Below are 23,053 nucleotides of genomic sequence, written 5' to 3' on the forward strand. Positions count from 1 at the left end.
AGCCACATTGGCACACTGGCTGAGGTGCTCTGAGTTTTCTGGAGCTGCAGAACTAGACTTTTTCTTAATGTGTAGAACCATTTCTTGAATAATTTATGTTTTCTGCAAATATCGTTTCTTGGGTCAAAGATTGAACTGAATTCTGAGCTTGTGTCATGGAACAAATAAATGCTCCAGCAATGACCTTTCAAAAGGATGGTGGTATCCATGACAGCGACAATAACAGTGACAGCTGTGGTCTTCTTTTCCCAGTATAACAGTGACCACCATTTTATCTCCACTTTTTTTGGGTGTTTATTTTCCTCTACTCTTACCATGTAGTTTCAGGGAAGGTAACACTTCCTTTAAGCCTTCTGTGGGGGCTGGGATTACAATGTCTGTGTGATCACAATGCATTGAAGAGGATTGGCAGCAACCTGAAAAACTGAAATCTGGGTTTACAGCCATGCCTAACACTGAAAAAGGGTTTATCATCCTTGGAGGTTGTTATAAGTATTTACAGTGTTATGATTGTAATTGTTAGTCTGTTGGTATGTTCTTGTTCTCCCCTATTAACTGTGTTGGTTTTGACCCCAGTTGTCAATTATGTAAACCCCTCCCCTTATTCTCGAACCTTCCCTGCCCGTCACCCCGGCCTGCCCTAATCCCCTATCCATCACTGTAAACCCGACCCTTCCTTCCAGAACCTTCCATGCTCCTCACCCCTAGTTCGGTTCGCGATTGGTTCCCTAGTTGCCGTCCCACCCATGACATGTCCCTATTGGTTCCCAGTAGTGCAACCGCCTTCCCTCACTCCTCCTCCCCTGATCCCTCATTGGACCCTGAGTTGTACCCTCCCCTGGGGATGGAGCGGTATATAACCTTGTGCGCAGCTGTGTTGGGGGCTCTCCTTCCTCGTCGGGTTGTGAGTTGCAGGGATTCAGGCTGGCCTGTCTTCCTACTCCTGTTGGTATTTATGTCGTCGAATAAAGGTTTGGCTACTTCTTTTAACATCCAGAAGAGTCCAGGCCCTTGTTTTTGACAGAGGTAATCTCCCCTCTACTCTTGTCAAACATTTTTTCTTCTTGACTAAGCTGGTTTGGTTAGTTTGTTTGGTTGGGTTGAATTTTTGAGAGGTTTTGTTTTGCTTGTTGGTTTGGGGTTTTTTTCCTCCTTGTTCTATAATTTCTGCAGGACATGTACCTTTGTTCTGACAAGTGAAAGTAATTTCCTTTAAGGCCCTTTGGGCTTTTAATTTCAGTAAAATGTGATTTAATGTTCTCATGATCTTTTGATCTTAAGAAGCATTATCAGACTAGGCCAAAACCCGTCTAGTAGCATAAACTGACCTTAACAAGACCAGATGTTTAGATAAGAATATAGGAACAAAACAAGTATGTAAAATTGATTCCTAGCTGCCAGAAATCTAGGTTTCAAGTTGTTTGTTTGTTTTAAAGCAGAAATAATACCTGAATTTAATAGCCTGTGAGACAATTTATTCCATGAATTTGTCCAGTCATTTTTTGACATCATGTACATTTCATCACTAAACATAGTCTGTGGTGAAATGCTCCTAAGCTCTGAGTGGTAAGAAGCGTCTCTTTTCATTTGCTTTATGCAAGTCACCTGCTCATTTAAACGTGATGCACTCTCTCTTTGGTACTAAAAGAGACAAGGAACAAGTGTTGTTAAATACTTTCTCCCTGCTGTTCCTGACTTTGTAGACTCTATCATTGGTCACCTTTTTTACATGCTGAGGGGTTCTCCTTCAGAATCACTGGACTAGCACAGAAGTAATTATGTATTTCTGACAATCTCTGTCATTCTCTCCACCTTTTGCCTTATCTCACTCCTATTATTTTCATAATAAATCATGAGATGTTTAAATTTGCTTTACCAGTTTTAATTTCAACTTACTATTTCTGATCTTATAAGCCAGTAACTATTTTCAGTGCTGGTGGAAGGATATCAGAATCACAAAATGAAGCACTGGCTGCCAGAGGTGATACAGCAGAGTACCTTTCACATGAAAAAATTGTGCTTGTTTAGGTTACCTTTAATTTCATAACTTCACCAGCTACTGAAAACCTTTCTAATATTTTGCACATAACTTTTTGTTGTAGATAAACTTTAGTAAATTAGGAAGGAGATCCCATAATTAGTGTCTCAAATATTTGAGATATTTTCCATTTCACTCTGGAGAGATGGAAATAAGCCCTAAATGAGTACAAAATCATTCATAAATGCAGTGAATATAGGCAGGTATATCCTTTGTTCACTTACAAGTCTTTGGGAATAAGCTTTGTTGTGATCAAAGACAAAGAAGATGAGATTTTCCATTTAGAACTTAGAGGGTAATGGGTTCCTGCCAGAACTTGAGCGGAAATAACAGCTAGCTGTTGCAGAAGGAGGAGGGCCCTTGCCTTGTCCTTGTCCATCTCCTGCCACCTATGCTCACCACTTATCTCCTGCCAAGCACCAGCTGGATGAGGAGGTCTAAATTCAAAGAAGTCAAATCTAGAATGAAAAAGAATTTTGCAGCTGCCAAGGCATTAGTCAAAGGTAGCATGATGGCACCTACACTTCTAAAGTGGGCCAAATTTAGTCCTGATTCGTTGCAGGCTAAATGTGATACATTACACATTTACGCATTGATGTTGCATCATGTTGTCTCAACAATGTTTTGACTTGTAAGTGTTAATTGTTTAAAGACAATATAAAGATCACTGTCTTAGCAGAGGTCAAAACATTTCTATGATCATGGCCTGAAGGATTCAAGTCCTCTTGAATTCTGCATATAGAATTCTTATAGTAATAAACTGTCTAAGTCTCTAACATCTGTGCATAAATTTAAGGTATCACCTTTTTCACACATAGTATGGATGTAAGTACAGTACAGTAAGGACTATAGTGACTTCTACCTCTTACTTACTTTCTAGCAAGACATCTCTTATTGACTATGACTAACAGGCAAGCCTTTCTTGGTGATTTTGGCGGTTTTATTAACAGAAACTCCCAAACATTCTGCAAAGCTATTTGAACCATGTACAGTGAAGGCAGGGGATTCTTGAAGCAGTACTTCTTCAACTACTCTCCGGTAGGACTCTGCAGGGTGTTAGAGAGAGGCATCCCAGAGGTCATGAAAGGCTTGTGATATGGTTTGAAGCACAGGTGTTTTGGGTTGCTGAGTTTAAAAACTACAGGCACGGTGAGAAAAGGACACTGTTTGCTGGGCATCAGCCTCTCCTCCTTGACACTAAAGTCAACTACAGTAGACAACTCTGCAGCACATGATACAACATGGTAAATAAATGAGATGAAAATAGCACCAGATTTAAGTTCAATGTTTCTGGGCTGCTATCAATGTTCACATATCTTCATATCCCTTAAAAAATTACTAATTCTTCAGTGAGTCTTACGTCTAGATATCTGGAGATGGTTTCTTTTCCATTCATCTCTCAACACTTTTGTTCTCTACTCCATAATGCTGCTGTTTTCCTCCATTAAATTGCTAACATACATGGGTATTTTCAAAATTAATTAGTGCTTTTCCCCTTATGTCCTGAAGTTAAACACAGTATTCTTCTGGACAAACTTTCCAAATGAAATTTTGATTATCAGATTTCCTTTGCTGCCTAAAACCACAGTTTTCCCCTTGTTGTCTCTGATAATCAGGACAAATGTTACTTCACTATAGCCTGATCACTTACGTTTATGACCCGTGATCAGTTCCCTCAATATGATACTAACACCTCTTCTCAACATGCCTTTTTATTATGCAGCACTGGCCATGACTTTTAGGAGAGCTTTTCACTGGCATGTTGAGAGCAAATGTCATTCTTCTGCCTTTAAACTTGCATGTAATTTAGGAAACAATTTTTCCAAGTGACCATTTTATTGATCTTTCTCCACTCCTATGCTGTTTCTGTGTAGCTAATGAACTTTTCTTTAGTAATGTATACTCTGTGATGTTTTTGAGCTCATGACTTTCACCCCTTTTTCAGAACTGGAAAGGTGCTTACTGAGCACAGAGTCAACCTATCCCGAGTTGGTACGGCACTTAGATCCTCTTCGTCTCTCAATAGAAGTTCTTCAGCTACAACTAAATCCAGGTTTAGGTTTATGTTTCCCATTATGGAATTACAAAAGAACAACTGAAGAAAACAAGTCAATGCTATTTTAGCATGGTAAAATACTTTTTCTCAGATGTAAAGTTTTTTTTTTGAAGGTCTCCTGTTTGATCCACAAAATGTAACCAAATCTTAGAGTCCCTTGAACTGGCACTCCTGAATTACTTTAGCTGAGTCCTGATATAATTCAGCAGTGTTTTCATCATAGTTTGTCTTCAAAAATCTCATAAGAGGGCATATGAGATCATATCTCTAGACCAGCTGATCCTAAAATGCCAGCTGGAACAGCATTTTCTACAGTTTCTATCTTGGAATAATTTTACTGTGATTCATTTTCACTTCAGTATTTGAGACTAATAAAATGTTTTGCTTGTTTGTAATCATCATTTGGCCTAGCAATTCTAGAATATTTAACATATATTGATGGCAGACTGTGATAAATCTGAAGCAGATTGATTTTTACTTTCAATAACTTGGAGTGACTTAGGTTTATTTTGTGTTTCTTTCATCTCGCTTCTCTTCACTTTTGCGTTGGGTACATGGGCACTTTCATCCTGCAATAAATTTATAAGCTTTCTTTTTAGTTCCTAAGAAACTCTGTCTTCCCCAGACTATCCCCAAACACTCCCTTTTCCTAAATCTGCTTTTTTTCCCCCCTCCTGAATTATATACTGGGTTTGCTATTTTAGATTAAATAATATGGGCTTCCCCCACCATCTTTTCTCCACTAACTGATTGACTGTTCAAATTTTCCAGATACAGTGGACCAAATTTTTGGAGGTGCCCCACCATCTTTTACAGTTGTTTGATTATCCTCTAATTTTCATGTCATTCACCTGTGGGAAGCACAGAGGCTGCTGCTCTTCAGCACCACCTTTTGAATCATCATTCCTGAGAATTTTTATCACCACCAGATGGAGTAATTTTGGGATTATCATTAATTTTTACTAATTACAAAAGCCTCAATTTTAACAGGATCAAAATCTTTTGTATAAGTTAGCACTCAGCTCTGGTGTAGTGAAAAGATAATGTAAGAGCAAACAAAATTTCCAGACACATAAGAAGTAGTGCCTTGGCAAAACTTTGGCTCTGGGGATTACTAACAAGGGAGACAATGTTAATCAATAAAGAAGGATAAATTAATTTTAACATAGTCTTACAGAAACAAGACTGAAAAGAATAGGTAACTGAGGATATTCCAGAGAAAACCAGTATAAATGGCATCAAAATACTGGGTGAGATGGCAAGGTCAGTAATATTTCTACTGGTGCCAGTAGCCTCATAGGGTTTAGTTGTGGTGATTAGGACATAGAGCAACAAAGCTTCTCATCTCTTGCATCACTCTGTGAGCATGTGTAGCATTGATTAGAATGCCAGGCTTCTTCCCCCATAAATCTGCTCTGGCCCTCTGCTGTGCAATACAGGTCCTGCAATGACTGCTTTGCCTTCTGTTGGAGCCAGACACGTGCATTTCCCATGGCTGTGAGATTGGACCCACTCATCAAACAGAGTAAACTCAAACATACTGCAAACTTGTGGGGGACTGAAATTGTAGGCTGTGAATGATCTCTGCCTCAGAAAAGCAATCAGAAGAGCAGGGTTTAGGTATCCTCAAAGGCAGCAGCAACAGCATGAGTTAGGGCATGGAAGGTGTGTATTTGGCTCTCAGCATAGGATTTGGAAACCACAAAAACTGGCAATACACAGAGCATATTAAAGCCTCAGTGAGGGAAAACATGGCTACAGGGGAACATCTCTGAGTGATCTAGCAAGGGCACACAGAGGGTATGCAATGACCAGCAGCAAGCAGCCACATGTGGGTAGCTTATAAATTACAGTAACCTAACAAAGGAGAAAAAGCCACCGTGAAAAACACACAAGGTGGAAGAAAAAAAAACAAACAAGGACTGACACACAGGCAGTGGTGACAGGAAAAAAAATCAGTAGTTTGGCTGGGCAGGGGCAGCTGGGAGCATTGGGGGTCCCCACACTTAAGGGGCCCCACCACAGAACTCTGCATTGGCCAGCTGGGAGGAAGGAGGTGAGTTGCTGGGGAGAAGCACAGCCATGGCCTTTGAGAGTGAGGGGGCCTGCACTACACAACTGAGGAAGAAACAGAGTGCTTACATGTTTTCTAGTATGAAAAATAAAATTAATAAACACATAATTAGTAAGGCCACATTGGGAGTACCATGTCGCCATGTATAGCCATTCAATTACTAGGGCATCTCTGTTATGAGAGACTGTGGGATCTGGGCCTGTTTAGTCTAGAGAAGACTAAGAAGGGATCTCATCAATACATATAAATATCTCAAAGGCTGATGTCAAGAGGACAGTGCCAGAAGCTTTTCAGTTGTGCGCAGTGACAGGATGAGGAGCAATGGCCATAAGTTAAAACACAACAAATTCCAACTCAGCATGAGGGATAACTTCTTTATATTGAGGGTGGCTGAGCACTGGAACAGGCTGCCCAGGGAGGTTGTGGAGTGTCTCTGGAACTGTTCAAAACCCACCTGGATATGTTCCTGTGTTACCTGCTCAGGATGACTCTGACTTAGCAGGGGCATTGGACTGGATGATCTCCAGAGGTCCCTTCCAATCCCAATGGTTCTTTGATTCTATGATGCAAGACCATGGATGTCATGCCTGTGATGGGGAACTTTGCTTTCAAGGCTGCAGGTAGCAAGGTGGGTAAGAGAGCAGCCAAGTGAGTAAAGCGTGGTAATGTGAGGCATGGAGAAAGGAGGCATGGCAAGTGCTGGGTGCTTTGTCCACAGCAACCAAATAATGCAGTGCCACAGGCTGGGACAGAGTGGCTGGAAAGCTGACCACAGGAAAAGGACCTGGGGTTGCTGATCCAAACATGAGACAGTGTGTGTCCAGGTGGCCAAGAAGGCCAATGGCGTCCTGGCCTGCGGACCAGGATAGGCCTGTGTGACCAGCAATAGTGTGGCCAGCAGGAGCAGGGCAGGGATTGTCCCCTTGTACTTTGCACCAGTGAGGTCACACCTCTAGTGCTGTGTCCAGTTCTCCGTCCCTCACTGGGAGGAGGACATTAAGGTGCTGGCAGAAGACCAGAGCAGCCAACAAAGCTGGTAAAGGGTTTGGAGCACAAGTCCTATGAGGAACAGCCAAGGGAACTGGGGTTGTTTAGCCAGGAGGAGACTGAGGGGTCACCTTATCACCCTCTACTGCTACTTGAAAGGAGGTGCAGAAAGGGGAGGGTCGACAACTAGCCAACAGGATGAGGGGACATAGTCTTAAGGAGCACCAGGAGTGCTTCAGGTTCGACATCAAGAGGAATTTCTCCACATAAAGGGTGACAAGGTATTGGAATGGGCTCCCCAGGGAGATGCTAGAGCCACCATCCCTGAAGTCCAAGGAAAGACTGACCGTGGCACTAGGCGCCATGGTCTGGTTGGCACGGTGATGTTCGGTCACACGGCGGACTCCATGACGCGCAGGTCTTTCCCAACCCAACCGGTCCCGGGATTCCGTAATCCGCCGGGCCCCGCCCGCCCCGAGGGCGGTGGGGCGCCGCCTGCCGGGCCCGGCGCAGCGCAAGCGCGGCCCGTCGCCCAGCTCCTTCCTTCCGGCCGCCATCTCGCTACGCCCGCGTGCGGATCCCGGCCCCGCGTCCTGCCCGCCGTCTCCAGCCCCGCTCTGTGCCCCTCCCCTCGCCGAGGTACCGCGGGGGTAGCGAGGGGCAGCCGGGAGGGGAGCGTGACTCGGCCGGGAGCGGTGGGCGGCGATGGTTGGTTGGTTGGAGGAAGGGACGGCGGTTACGGGCTGGGCCTGAAGGGAGACTCGGCTGGGCTCGGCGGCTCTGCCTGCGACGTGAGCCCGCTCCCGGCCCTGTTGCGGGGCGGGGCTGCCCGCGTGCCGCGGAGGACGCGTGTGGGCGTGTGGTGAGGGGCGGCTGCAGAGCCCCCTGAGCCCACTTTCCCTCCCCACTCCGTGTTCCCACACCCGCCTGCTCCGGGCGCTCTTGATGTTTCCGCAGATGAAGGAGACCATCATGAACCAGGAGAAGCTGGCCAAGCTGCAGGCCCAAGTGCGCATCGGTGGCAAGGTAGGAGATTGGGATTGCGTGTCCCTGCCCGCATATCGGGCCTGGCACTAGGGGCCCTGGAAAAGGGTGTCGGCAGCAGCCCTGAGTGCTCTCAGCTTCGCTGGACTGTCCTCAAGGGAAGCTGTGTTCCTCCTGGGCCCTCTGAAGTCACTTTTTTAGGTACAATATGTAGTAGCTGAATCTCTAGCTGTTTCTCTCTGTGTATGTTACACCAGCCCTAATTGTATTAGAGCAAATGGGAATCTTCATCATCAGCAAGGTCAAGTGTAAGGTACTGCAGCTGGGACAGAGCAGCCCTGCTGAGAAGGGTATGGGGGTGCTGGTGAGTGAGAGGCTGGACATGATCCAGCCATGGGCACTCCCAGCCCAGAGAGCCAAACGTGTCCTGGGCTGCATCCAGAGCAGCGTGGGCAGCAGGGCCAGGGAGGGGATTCTGCCCCTCTGCTCTGCTCTGCTGAGACCCCACTGCAGTGCTGCATCAGCTCTGGGGTCCCTGCACAGGAAGGACATGGAAATGTTGGAACAAGTCCAGAGGAGGGACTGCAAGTTGATAAGAGGGCTGGAGCTCCTCTCCTGTTAGAACAGTCTGAGAGAATTGTCTCCTGTTAGAACAGTCTGAGAGAATTGTCTCCTGTTAGAACAGTCTGAGAGAAAGAGGAGGCATTGGGGTAACCTTAATTTGGCCTCCTAGTTCCTCAAGGGAGCCTACAGGAAACTTGCATCAATACTATTTACGAGAGCTTGTAGTGGCATGACAAGGGGGAATGGGCTTAATTTGTAAGTAGGCTTAGATTGAATATTAGGAAGAAATTTGTAATTGTGAAGCTGGTCAAGCACTGGAACAGGTTGTCCAGAGGAGTTGTGGGTGCCACATCCCTAGGGGGTGTTAAGAGCTAGGTTGGATGCGATTCTGAGTAACCTGGTCTACTTAGAGGTGTCCCTGACCATGGCAGGAGGGTTGGAACTGGATGGTCATTGTAGTCCTCTTTTCAGCCATTCTGTGATAATTGTATAGGCTGTTTCAGTAAATGTGGGATTTGGAATGAGTATACCTTACAGCAAGGTAAATGTATACGCTTAGAGTTTAGTATAGTTTTCTTAACAGATCATAGAGAGTTATATTACTGACTTGTCAAAAATACTTAGGGTGCTCAAGGCAGTTTTTTGCCTTTCTGCACAAAGTTGGAAATTCTATACTTGTCATGCTTCTGTAATTGCAGACTGGTATAATCAGAACAATCTTTCATTTTGTTACATCTGAATATATGTATTTGTGTTGTGTGTTAATAATCTGAGAAAAAGTATGTTTGATATAGTCATATGACAGCAAACATTTTAATTTCAGTGTCAGTCTTAATTCAGGAATTTGTCAGGAATCTTTCATACCTGAGGGAAGTATACACAATACACAATGTTCTAGATTACAAATTATTCAACAGAACTCTTGGTGACAGAGTTTCCAGGAGCTTTCATTCCAGTGTTACCTTTATTTTTTTTTTTCTTTTTTTTTTTTTTGCCAGTTGCTGGAGATTTAGGCAGCCTTAAAACAGGGTTTATGTAGTAATTAAGTGCCTAGGTAATTCTTGCATATTCTTGCTATATGTTAGTGGTTAATTACAGAACTCCTGTATTGTTGGTTGTATGCATGTTAACCAGCATGTATGTATTGACTATAGAGGCTTTTAGTGTCTATCATGTGAGGGCATGCATTCAGATTACAGTTCCTGCATCTTGCTGGTCAATATAGGGCTTGTAGAGACATTAAGCAGAGCTTGGAATGGTCATTTAGTTTTAAAATTGGCCTGTGAAATAGTTGGAATGCCTGAACTTGCCATATTAATTTTATTTTTTTTTTTATATGGGGAAATTATTCCTGGGATCTTCATGGCATTGTTGCCATGTAAGTTGAAATGGGTGTGGAGGATGTACATATTCCTCCATATGCCTTGATTCAACCCATCATGTTCTGAAATTTACTGAGGATTCTTTTGTCCAGTGGGACTTAACATATAGCTAGTCTAGCTCAATCCTTGGGTAGACAAGGCACTAAAATAATGCATTTCTGTTACTTTTAGTAGTTTCCAAACCACTGTGTATGCTAACTTGACAGTAGCAGGGTTTGAGTATCAAGGTTTTTTTTATCAACCTAAATGTTTGAGAGGTAGTCTTCCAAGTGTTAGTTTCATATGAATTTGTCACTGATGTTCCTCATTGGTGGAAATAGAATTATGTTAGAGTTGTGTCCAGTTTGAAAACTTCTGACCGTAAACTGGAAAGGAATTGCAGTTATTTATATAGCTAGGCAGCAATACATTCTCTTATTAGCATGTGGTAGAGCAGCTGGAGTGGGAGGACTAAGATTAGTAGTTACATTATATAAAAAAGTAGCTTAGTTTCACTTATTTACAGGCATTTTATGTCAGATTTTCCTGATCCATTGTGTAAGCAATTAGAGAACGACATTTTCAGCTTTTTCATAGAAATAGATATCTTCTAATGTGGGACATTTACTTCCCTGGGGAAATCTAGAGCTCTGGGTCTGTAGGCCAGCTTAACCTTTGCTTGTTTGGTTTCTAAAGAGGGTTGGTCTAGAAGTATTTTTTAAAATGTATTTAAGAAATATTTTGGAAAAGTAGGCATTCTTTAAATATATAAGTCCCATCAGAGGAGAGATGGCTATTTAGAGTAAAAATGTTGTATTTTTACTTTTCTCATATTCTCACATTTGTTAATGGTGTGTTCATAGCTTTATGGCCTCTGGCTATTACCAAAATTGGGCTAAAATTTAAGAAAGATAATCAAAGGAAAAAGTAATAACTTCTTCATTCAGTTTTATGTCTTGTGATAACATTGCAACTTTCCTTTTTTAAGATGCTGCAGTAAACCATGAAATTTGTGGAGTAAATATTTTCTGACGGCATTGCTTCCTAAAACCTCATGCTTTTCCCACGTGTGCAAATCTTGCCTTAATACAAAAAAAAGACTGCTGCAGGGCAGTTGGACAGCAGAGTTGTATGCACTGGAACACAGGAGCAGTATGCTAAGTTGATATGTAGATATTGTAAAGTAGTTATACAGCCTTTAGAATTAGAGTTTGTGAGAACTATTTAAGTTTTATGTTGTAATTTTATTTTTCCTTTTTTGCAAAGGGTACAGCCCGCAGAAAGAAGAAGGTTGTTCACAGAACGGCTACAGCAGATGATAAAAAACTTCAGTTTTCGTTGAAGAAACTGGGAGTCAACAATATTTCTGGAATTGAAGAGGTAATTGCTTCAAAGGAAAAAGAAATAAATTTCTGTCTATAAATAGAAAATGTATTAAAGTCAATTTTCTGGTAAGTAACATAGGTCCTAAACTTGTCTGTAAATTACCAATAGATTTGCATGGAGCTTTAAGAACTTTGATTTCCTGTTAAACTGAAAAATCCTGTTAGACTGCTTCAAATACTGATTTTTTTTTTTTTTTTTTTTTTTTTTTTTCTTGCAGGTAAACATGTTTACCAATCAAGGAACAGTCATTCACTTCAATAACCCAAAAGTTCAGGCATCTTTGGCTGCTAACACTTTCACTATCACCGGCCATGCTGAGACAAAGCAGCTGACAGAAATGCTGCCTAGCATCCTAAACCAGCTCGGAGCTGACAGTCTGACCAGCCTCAGGAGATTGGCAGAAGCCCTACCCAAGCAATGTAGGTTGAAACTTGAACGTGTTTTGTGCTGGCAGCTGACGTGAGGCTTATTTCTGTAGCACCAGTCACATTCTGTGCACTCCTGTTGTCTGCAAGCATGTTATAAAATGCTTATAAAGAAATTACACTCTTTAAAGTAATTTGTATTTATAGCTCAAATCTGACGGCAAGTATGACTCAGTATAGCAAAGTCACCTGTTAGTGTGTCTTATAGCTGGCTTAGCCCTGTACTTAAAACTGTAGCTGGACTTGGTTTTCTGGTAGTTTCCTTCTTGATGTGGCTGCCATATTTTGATACATCTTGTTCATTAAAGCTGGGTGGATTAATTTCTCTGTAAGTGTTAGGTTTTAGAGAAAGATAAGCTTGAGTATATCTCTTCTGACACTTTGAATGGAGATGTAAGTAATGGGGAAAGGGACATAACAGATAGCTTGAAATTGTTTTCTCCCTCACAGGTAAGGTGAAGGTATTTCTCCATGGGCTTTGGGTTTTTTGATAACTAGGAAGGAATTACAGGGTATTTATAAGGACATACATTATAATTTCAGTATGTGTAGAACAGTGTAGAGAACAGAGGTATGAATGTTAAGTTACATACACCAACTTCCTGTTCCATACTTAAAATAGTAAAAGAGCATGAACGTTTGTTCCTTTTAAAACTGGGAAAAGTAGAGGAGGGACTCAAATATGAAGTGTTTGAAAAAGGTGCTGCTGCTACAGGATGAGAATTAGGAGTGAAAGACTTGTTGACACTGGGAACATTCCTTGTGTTCTGTGTGTGCAGTCTTCCTACTTTCTTAAATATCTTAAGCACATTCCTTTAAAGATATGGAACAGCCTGAACATGGAAAAAAATGAGACAATATTATTGTGTCTAATTTTTGGCAGTTCTGACTTGATTGGTATTTTTTTTTTCTTCCTCTGCTTTGTTGCCAACAAAGCAGCCTCTGCTTACATTCTTAAAATTGATGGTACTCTCCTGTAAACTTACCAATGAAAAACATTTTACTAGAAGTAGTCTTAAAGATATGGGGTAAAGTACTCTTTATTGTGATCCTCAAATCCTTTCTTCTAATGTCACCTGTGTGACTTTCTTGTGATAGTAGTAGGCTTGAAAGAAAAAAGTTCTTGAAGGATTTAGAATGATTGCTGAAGTTCTGTCTTCTGATAACAATGAGAAGCAAATTATAAGAGGTTATATTCGATGCTAAATTGTGGAGTTTTAGAAAGGGGAAAGCTTGTTTGAAGTGATTACTTTTTATGTTCTAGTAAATGGGTATTTCTTTCCACTAAGAGTGGATGCCAGACAAGTTGCAGAAAACTTTCTATTCAGCATTGTCAGCTAGATTTGGAAGCCTAACATCAGTGAGTGAAGTGTCTGTGATGATTGCAGATGTTAAAGTAAACTTGGACTGGTCTTGGGGATGGGAAAGAATGCAGGTAACTTAGGATGAAAAACCATGGTTTGCTTTTCAAATGTTGTTTTTAACATTAAAATATACATAAGTTTTAACAACTTTCTGCTGCTTAAAAAAATAAATGAAGGTTAGTGATGTCCTTGTCCCAAGCCCTTTCAAAAAAAAATTTATTCACTAGTTCTGTTTTTTCAGAAATTAATGTACAAATCTAGTAAGAAACCGTCTTTTTCCTCACACTTTTCTTAAAAACTGAGGATTAATTAGAATAAAGCTGAGGTAGTAGAGAGTAAGAGACAACTTGGCAGTACAGCTAAGAATAGTTGTAGTGGCACAGGCACCGAGACACTTGAGATATCTGTTCTTAGCTGTTTACTTCTTTCCAGTTTAGCAGGTGCTCACTGGTCTGCTACAATGGAGGTGGTTAAGTCTCACTACCTCTGTCAAATACAATGGGAATGTTAAAGAAATTACTGCGTCAGCAAACATGTGGACCAGAACACTAGGTCACCTCAACCACCTAAGGAGTGTGAAATTGTGCATCCAGTTCCATATTCCTCTGACTTTGCCAGGGAGCAGTAATACCTTTTAAGTATTTCTTCTAGTTGTGTGTCTGCCTGCAGCTTCACAATTACACCTCAGCTTTCTTTGGATGTGTAGGAAATAAGATCCTTTCTATTCCTTAAAACCTGATGATGTAAAATATGTAAACTTAAAAGCCATGTGGTAGTCCATAAACAAACCTACTTTTAGGAAAAAACTGGTAAAATAAATTTCCACTTGTATTTGGAAATTATTATTGTGCAGGGCACTCAGTATACCTAGATTCTGGATGTTGAGTAGTATGCTGTTTAGCATGTATCTTCTAATTTCACTGCTGGGCTGTTTGAGCATTATCAGTAACAAAGGGAATGTGGACTTCCTACATTAGATAAAGATTTTTATTACAGAATTGGATGAAGCACTGCAGCTTAGCCCAGAATCTTTGATAATGTTTTCAAAAACACAAAAACAATAAATCAAAATGCCTATGGTGAGTCTGAATGAAGCTTTTGAACTGCTTGCTCTTGCAGCTGTGGATGGAAAGGCACCACTTGCTACTGGCGAAGATGATGATGATGAAGTTCCAGGTAAGAACAAACATGCCGTGGAGGAAAAGGAAGTGAATTTTGCTAAGAGATCTTGCATATAGCACAAGATCAGACCTGGGATAGTAAGTGTGTTGGCTAGTCACTTGCTGTCACAGAATTACCATGGGCAGATTATTTCATTAATTTCAGATATCATGAGAGACTTGCAATTTGAGCTAGCATTTTGGTCCTGTGTTGAAGTGATAGCTATGACTAAGATAAGTATTTAGTACTCCATAAGAAATTACCTTGTCAGAATCATTGCCCGGTTGTTACAGTGAAGTTAAATGCTTTTAGAATTGTGCTTTTTAATGAATCGTCCAAAACTTCCTTGGCTGAACAAGGAGGATGAACCTCAAAGCTCTTAAAAATTATTTGCTCTGTATTTTACAAGATAAAAGTGTTATGGTGTAAAAACTTGGTGTGAAGTAGGACTTAGGAAAAAAATTCAAACCCAAAATGTTTGGCAAAGGGGAAGTGGGTCAAACTTTAATTCCAACCATCTTTTTCTAGATCTTGTTGAAAACTTCGATGAAGCTTCGAAGAATGAGGCAAACTGAACTGTCACCTCCTGTATAAAATTAAAACTTGAAAAAGCTACATGGAGCTGCTGTTTTGTAATGTGACTGCCTTGATTTTTTTTCCTGATCAGATTTCAAGATCTGTGATGTTTGGAAACTCCTTGAATCTACAGCTCCTTAGTTACTGCTTGTACACAATATTATTTTTGTGGCCCGATTGAACAAACCTATGCTTTGAAATAAGTCAGATTGCTAACAAATTTCTGCCTAGACACATTTTTTCAGTAACTTGTATACAAGCAAACACTCATCTTTAATGAACTTTGGCATACAATAAAAATATAAAACAATGTTTCTGGTGTGATTTTTTGTCAGAAAATCAGGGACAAAAATATTAAACAGCCGGCCCTAAATATTAAACAATCTTAAAATGTTTTGCTTTTCTTCAGAGTATCTTCCTTTTGCTGAGTCAAAAAGCTGGCTCCTGAAAAAAAACCCTTCTGTGCATAATGAAACCTTTTGGACTTAATTGGTGAATTTCTGGTGTTGCAAGTTGGTGCTAGGTAGACTGTAAGTCACTTTGTAACCTACTGAATTTAATAAATAGAATTGTATTTTAGGAACAATTAATGGTGGCTTAATATAACACAAAACATGCAAGTCGAGGAAGAATTTTAACTTGCCAGCTGCTTGCTGCTGTTCTTCATGGCCTTGGGGAGCTACCTGTGAGTGTTAAATTTTTATCTTCAGTGAGTTTTTAATAGGTATTTGCATGGCATTACTGTTTAATGAGTTAAACGATACCATTTTAATTTTTCTTATCTGAAGTCGACAGTTCAACCATCAGGGGAAATGAAGCACAAAAAGAAGGGAAAAGCATTAATAGAATTGATAGTGGCTCTTAACTAAGTCTGTATTTACCACCTTCAGATCTATTAACTAACAATTTGAATATTTCAGGAATGTGTTGTTTTTATTGCTTTTTGATTTTTTTGTTGTGTTTCAGAGAAAAAGATAACTATTTAGGGCATAAGAAAAACATTTTAAATTCCATTCTGACCTCTGTATAGCTTGAGTTTCCAGGGGTGAGAGCTAAATTTCATGTTTGTGAGTCATTGATATTAATGATAGGTCAGAATCCTTGCATAACAGAAGGTAAGGTAGGACAGAAGAGCACCCAGTTACTGACCTTCTAAGGTTGTTTCTAGACCAGATGCTTCAGGACCTGTAGATTAACTGTGACTTGTCAAGGATAAAATTCAGGGTAAGATTTACTATAGCCATAGAAAAACTCTTCATGTGCCTGGAAAAGGGTGGGTATGTGTCTGACTTGCCAAGTATGTTTGTCATGGTGTACACTGGGAAACAGTGTACACTTGTTCAGGAGGTTGTTCAAGCCCTAAAACTTCTGTGGTTTGAGGTAAGGCAACAGATCAATGTAGGCATTACATAGCTGAAGTCAGGTGCAGGAACTTGGAGTAACAATTTTAGAGCACTTGTCTTTGTTTACAAGTACTTCAACAGTGAACTGTACTTGTAGCATTGAATTAGCTAAAAAAGTGCATTCATTGAATTGTGGCAATAAGGAGAAAAACTAAGCCTGTGTGAATTTGACTTTTGAAATCAGGATGGCTAATGTAATTGCTGTGTATAAGGGAAAAATCAAATTCTGCAAAGTAGGTTGCCAGACTTGACCTGTTGAATAAATAAATGACATCCTGGATTTTTATCAATGTGTTACCTCTTCTGTGATTCAGATATGCAGAATATAAATACTTGCTTTAAGCCATTGTAGCCCTTATGAAATACTTTCTACTGGTTTCTGTCCTACGAAGTAACTTCAGGCCTTCCTTAGATGTAGACAGTTTTAGCCTTTCCCCCTCTAACAGACACACATTTGGTACTTAAAATATAAGATCCTTTTAAGTGTCTTTTAAGTGCAAAGTAAGGCTAATCTAGTGATAAAAAGCCATGTGACATGCCTGTGGAAGTTTTTGTGCAAGGTTATGCTTCCAATACACTCCCAGTCAGGAAATACTGGCATAATCTGTATCTTCAGACTTAAAGGTATGAGCAAAATGTGTTCTTGACTATAGCAGGGTCTAAATGGAAGTACCTATCTGGTAAAGTTATAGTATTCTTCGTGTTTACTTTGTGTTCAATCCTGGACTTAATGGTGTGACTTTTTTTCTCTTGGTAAGGAGTTTGGTTATGGTTTTCCTAATATGTCATTTATTACTAGAAACTGAGAATAGTTGTGCTGATATTTCTCGTCTTGTAACTGTAATGTGTAACTGTACTGTAATTATGCTATTATGGATTTGTATCTGTAGTTTTATTCAAGGAAAATGGCTCTACATTCCAAATATTTTGGACAAGCAAGAAGTGAAAACTGAGCTTTTTCTACTGAGCTTTTTATTTTCAGAAGTTCAAGGGAATGTTCAGGTTCTGTCACATTAAGCTCTGAAATAGCTTAACTCAATGCAGTAGTGAATTCTAGTGAGTTTTTTCATAATGTTTGGAACAAATTTTGGGAAATATTTTCATAATTGTTAATATTATGCTTCCTGGGCTTTGCAGTATTTTAAAATTAATATATTCTAATATTACAACCCAAACAACAGAACCTTTTTGGGAGATGGTGAAGCTCATGTTTTATTAGGCTTATGGTATAATACAAAAAGCTTCTAACTATGGTTTTAAAGTAATACTGGTTTTAAAGCCACTTTGCATTATTATTACATATTTGTTCTTATTGTTAAAGTCTTGTGAGTTTGTAGTTGTGTCTCTTAGGAAAAGTAACGATGGAGAATTTAATGTAATTTGTAGTGCATATTTAACGTACATGACGAAGAACATTTGGTTTAAAATGTTCACAGCGCAATACTTCAAATGCAAAATCAATGTTTGCCTATCTTATCTTGATTTGCCTAGAGTGTGGGGGAAGTTAAGTGTAGCTGCCAGCTCTCTGAAATTTTGTGCTGATACTGTGTTTTGTGGGTGAAACATCACACATAATTTACTTCTCCTCGGGTTGTCTACTGTATCTGCTGAAAACCTAAGTGTGTAATGGTACAGTTAGAATAACAAGTTATTGTCTTTAAATGTGGGAATAGACTTGAACAAGTTAGTAAACTGAAGAGTTAATATTCAACAGAGATATAGGGAAATCCATGCTGATGATGACTAGATTACAGCCTTAAGTGACTGGCAAGATGTTGGTTATATATCTAAAATACTAATAAGTACTCAACATGTCTTGCACTTAACTAATATGCAGTGCAACTTCTAATTTTTCTGAGCTGTTCTTCCTTTTCTATCTTTTCAGCCACATCTGTGAGTTGCTGAAAATGTTTTCTAATGGATATGATAGTTGTAAGGTCCTGACCAGTAGAAGAGATTGGACTCTGAGAGGAAGTCTTATTTTACAAAAAAAAGGAGCTTATGGTGCAGCTGAGCCAGGCTCACTTAGCTTGGGTGAACTGTTTGTAGCATAAGGGAGTACCATGATTAGTTTGACTGTGAATTGAACTCCGTAACTTTAAAGATGAATGAAGAGTGGATGTATTTGGAAGCTCTGAGAATCAAGAGTATAACTCTTTCTGTGTATTCTAACTGACTATAAGCTGTGGTTTCTTGGTAACATGGTACTTAGAGTTTCAGCATGAAAGTTTTAACTGCTCTGCTAATATTTGGTCTTCATGCATGGATTATCATTATAAAATAATGTTACTGAATAGAAGGAAGACATTTTATATAATACCATTACTGGACTGTCTTGCTGTAATCTGGGTTTTTTTGTAAGAGATTTAAAGATGTAACTTACATTACCTTTACATTGCACCTAAGGTATCCTGGTAATGAAAAAAAAAAAAATCTAACAATGTTTGTATAGTGCAGGGATTAGTAATACTTTTTAAGAGACAAGTTACAGCCTGATGTTTTGAACCGCTAGTGAATCCAAACAAATCAGGACAATTGTTGACCAATTAGTGTTGTTATGGTGTAGGCACTAATGATTATAGACTATATAACTTCTTACATGTGTTGAAGGCAGAATTCCAGGGTATCTTGCTGCTATTCAGATTGGTTGAAGGTCAGTTTGATCATGCAAAAGCTTTTGGTTTTGATACCCAGTAATCAAGATTTGCAGCATGTCTCACACAGGGATTTGATGTGGTCTGCAGGATACTGCCAGATAAATGTGGAAGTATCTGATGCACTTGAGATCCTTATCTATTCTTTTTCCCCCCCTGGAAAAATGTATTAATGGGTTGTATTCTACTCCAGATTTTTTAGAACACACCTGAAGCTAACAAGTCTTAACATTCTCTGTGTAAGTTGTACCTGAGTTAATAATGTCTATAAATCTTACGCTGGAGTCTCAGAAGTTTCAGCCCTGCACACCTGATCAGTATGCTGCTTCACAGCTGACATATCACTTGTAGCATGTGTTTGCATCTGCATATTATCACTGAGTTTAAAATGATGCAGTTAGATTAGGCAAGGTTTGAAGTTGTTGAAAATACCAACTGAAATGGTGCTGTGGGCTTAAGGTGCAGCTCCAGGGGCTGTGACTAGTCCTGCTATTCTTTCCTGTTATTTCCAGTAACATTTCCAGCATTTGCATCAGGCCGATGAAGACATAACTGAGTATGACTGGACAGTCAGCTCTCTCAACAGTAGCATCTTGTGAGCTGTTGTTTTGTGATGGATTTCTAATATCTATGTGTGAGCAAGATTACGGCCACCTTTAAGAACCCAACTTAGGTGTAGGAGGGCTTCTTGCCTTCTTGTGCCTGTAAAAAGATAGTAAGATGGTTAGGGGGTGCCCAAATCTGATATATACTGTATTAAATAGACACTGTCACTGGTAGTCACAGTAGAGTAGAATGGTATTAAAATATATGGGGTGATGAACATCTTCCTTGTGTCTTCAGTATTGTTGCCTCTGCAGAACTAGGAGGAATCAAAAGTGATAATGCCTCATTAGAGCGACATAAGTGAGTAACACAGCTATGATGCACAGTGAGCAGACTTAAGTGGTTAGGAACCATTTTTATAATACTTACCATGAACAACTGTGTCTTAGAGACTTCTGCATTTGTGCTGATTTCTAACATTGTTTGGCTTCACCTGTACAGGTTAGTCAATTTATTTTGTTGTGTTAGAGTTGTGGCATTCATCTGCCCCTACGAAGCATGAGGCTTACATAAATACACAGTGAGGGTAATGTGAATGTGTTTGTAGGATTCAAACCTAAACTAAAAATGAGTTAAAGTGAAAAAAATTGAACAATTGTGTCAGGAGAATGGCAGGTTTATTGATTTAAGATGTCAATTACAAGTTTTTGTTCCAGGGACAGTTGGTATTCAAAGCACTGGGGAGGAGTTAATTTGACAATTCATTTTTTTCCCTCCTGGCTGCTTTGTACCAGTTAGTGTTAGGAATCAGTAGTTAGTACTTTCTGGTTTAGGGAAGCTCTTAAACAGTGTGAAACTAGTATAGCCAGCTCATGTAACTAGGGTTTGCCTTTAGGATATGTTGGGGGCAACATTTGGATAAACAATTCCCATTTACATCTGCAGCATTTCATGCTCCAGTAATTACTACCCGGGGGTGATGATCTTTAAGATTTGGGGGGGGGTGGGGTGGGGGTGTGCTGTTTTTACTGTGTAGAAGCTAGACTAGCTTACAGATCTCAGGATTCACTGAGTCATCATCTTCCACCAGCGTACGAAATTCAGACTTACTCAGATGTGACCTTGTGCACGTATACACTGGTGTCTAGGCTGACCTCTGTCAGGAGCTGTATTCTAGATGGATTGTCATTCTGCTTTAGTGTCAGCCCCTGCATTTGTACAACAGACCCTTTATTCGCATTATATTTGTTCCCCATATTTTAGCATTGTCCTATTTTAATAATTTGTACCTTGAAAATAGGTGATGATTTATTTCAAAACCTGATGTTGTTTTTACTCCTGATTATGTTCCACCTTGGCAACCCTCTGGAGCTCATCAGGATATATGGTATATTTGACAGACAACCTATGTAAGCAGGCTGTGAATTCAGTTCCAGTGGGGATGCAAGGCTTCAAGGATGCACTGATACATTTTTCTGGGATGCTGTGGACCTTCTGAAAACTTGTTATATCTGAACAGAAAATCATAATGCTTCTAAACAAAAGCCTTTTTGGAGACAATGGCAGTGCTAATGCCTGTGATCTTACTCTATATTTGGGATAGACATTATACCACAATTGCAGAGTAGATAAGCAAGCTATTTTTGTGATGCATTTTCAGAAACAATTGTGTTAATCCCTTAGATTGTAACATTTAAGACAGTCTAGGTGTAGCCTAGCGGCCACAAAAATGAGATGAAGGGATCTTTGGAGTTTGGCTAAAGCCTGCCTATTTTCACATGGAGCTAGAAGCCTGAAAAAGTTCTGGCATATCAAATGTGCCCACAGACTTCATATCATTCAGTGTCCTTTAGCTGACAATAATATACAAGGTTGAGTCCAGCCATTGGATGGTATGATAGGTCCTCCTAAAATGCTTGGCAATGGTATGTACTAGAACTGATGTGAAAGTGATGCTGTTCTGTAAGCTTCATCTTCTGTTTATGAAATAGAAATGCTGATGTGCTAGAAAATTTTGTAGGCTGTGGAAAGCATGTGATGTGATTGTATTTGCTATGCTTTGGTTTCAGTGCTAAAAAAAGAGCATGTACAGTTGATTTACATAATGAATCAAAACAGTATCTCCCACAATGCAGGTCAAGTTTTTTTTTCAGAGGATTATTTAGGGATTACTTAGGTTTATTCTTGCAGGAAAAGGATGAGCTATACAGTGCAGTCCCACAACTGTAATCCACCTTGTTGCTGTGTCCAGTTCACATCTTCCTTTCTGTTGGGGTCTGCAACCTTCCCTGCTGATTTCTGCATACATGGTTGTCCTCATCACTGCTCATCTGCAGAAGATGGACTGACATGCTTTACAGTCCTGTATGCCTGGAGAGTTGCTAGCTTAATTTGGTGACAAATAACCCTCAACAGAAAGATCTATTCAGACGTCATTCCTAGGACTAACCCCTAACAATATCTTTGATCTTTAAAGTTCCAAGTGACTGGATTCCTAATTCACCCAGTTATACATTCATTGCCAGATGGAGCAGTGTACTTCCTGAAAGCATTATGTGCTGCACAGCAGGAGGTGCATGCAAGCGGAACTGCTATAACAATACTAATGATGATCATTCTAGTGATGGGCAGTGTCTGCTCTCCAGTGATTTATACTGTTGTTGTAAAGGAAAAAAATCTGGTCCACAGTGTTCAGGAAAAACTACTGGAATGCCCCAAACATCAGCTAACTAGTTAGAAATGCAGAACATATTTAAGTCTATAATTACAGTAAATACAGTCTATCTTTTTTTTCCCTATCCCTTATTCCTTCCTGAGAATATGGAGTTACATCTAGTTGGTGCTGTGTGTAGGCTAGAACTCAGAATGTGAACTGCTTAGCCAAAACGAGTCATCTAGAATTAGGGTAAACTTTCATGGTTGCTCTGCTTCTGACATTTTTTGTTCCAGGTATTGTTATAAAATAGCTGTGGAAGATGAGTCATAGTTCTGGCATTAGTTTACAGCTGTTTCCTGAGGCTGAGCTAAGCATCATCATCAGGATTTAAAGAAGCAAGATTCAAGATTGCGTAAAGGTAGATTGTAGGACCAAGGCACAGTGAAGTTACTCTGGAAATGCAAAATTGGTGCATGCTGTAAGTAAAAGTTTGTCTCATCAGGTATGAGTAAAGTTCAATGGCTGATTTTAGAGTTGTGGAACATTATTTCTTACTGGAGGAATACCATTGGGTTAACAACCGCTGAGTTCCCTTGCTGGGTGTGGGGGGGGAAAGGTGTCATGAGGAACTTCCATCATGGCCTTGGGACAGATTTTTCCTCTAGTGCTGCATTAGGGAGCAGATAATCTCACGTGGATTATGAAAGTGGTGAAGAGCAGAGGCTGCATCTTCCATTACTTGGCTCCCTGCTGTGGGCACCTGCTCCCTGTGTGGCATAAAGAGGTGTAGGATACAGACTTCCTTTTTTTTAAAATAC

The 23,053-nt window shown here is 40.0% G+C and overlaps 1 protein-coding gene and 1 long non-coding RNA gene across 2 annotated transcripts; both read left to right on the plus strand.

Moving 5' to 3' along the window:
• Positions 1-893: 893 nt before the first annotated feature.
• LOC148184506 (uncharacterized) lies at positions 894-5,258 on the plus strand. The gene is made up of 3 exons (XR_015772412.1): positions 894-1,026; positions 3,984-4,166; positions 4,866-5,258. It is a non-coding gene; the product is annotated as an uncharacterized LOC148184506 (long non-coding RNA).
• A 2,398-nt stretch (positions 5,259-7,656) lies between these two features.
• BTF3 (basic transcription factor 3) lies at positions 7,657-15,286 on the plus strand. Its single transcript, XM_005522720.3, has 6 exons — positions 7,657-7,794; positions 8,113-8,181; positions 11,331-11,444; positions 11,668-11,869; positions 14,359-14,415; positions 14,929-15,286. The coding sequence occupies exons 2-6, from the start codon at positions 8,113-8,115 to the stop codon at positions 14,973-14,975; spliced, it is 489 nt and encodes a 162-aa protein (XP_005522777.2). The 5' UTR covers positions 7,657-7,794; the 3' UTR covers positions 14,976-15,286.
• Positions 15,287-23,053: the final 7,767 nt, after the last annotated feature.

The sequence above is a fragment of the Pseudopodoces humilis genome, chromosome 4, assembly GCF_049639895.1.
Source record: "Pseudopodoces humilis isolate 2021_Gansu_Grassland_sample_001 chromosome 4, ASM4963989v1, whole genome shotgun sequence".
Classification (NCBI taxonomy): domain Eukaryota; kingdom Metazoa; phylum Chordata; class Aves; order Passeriformes; family Paridae; genus Pseudopodoces; species Pseudopodoces humilis.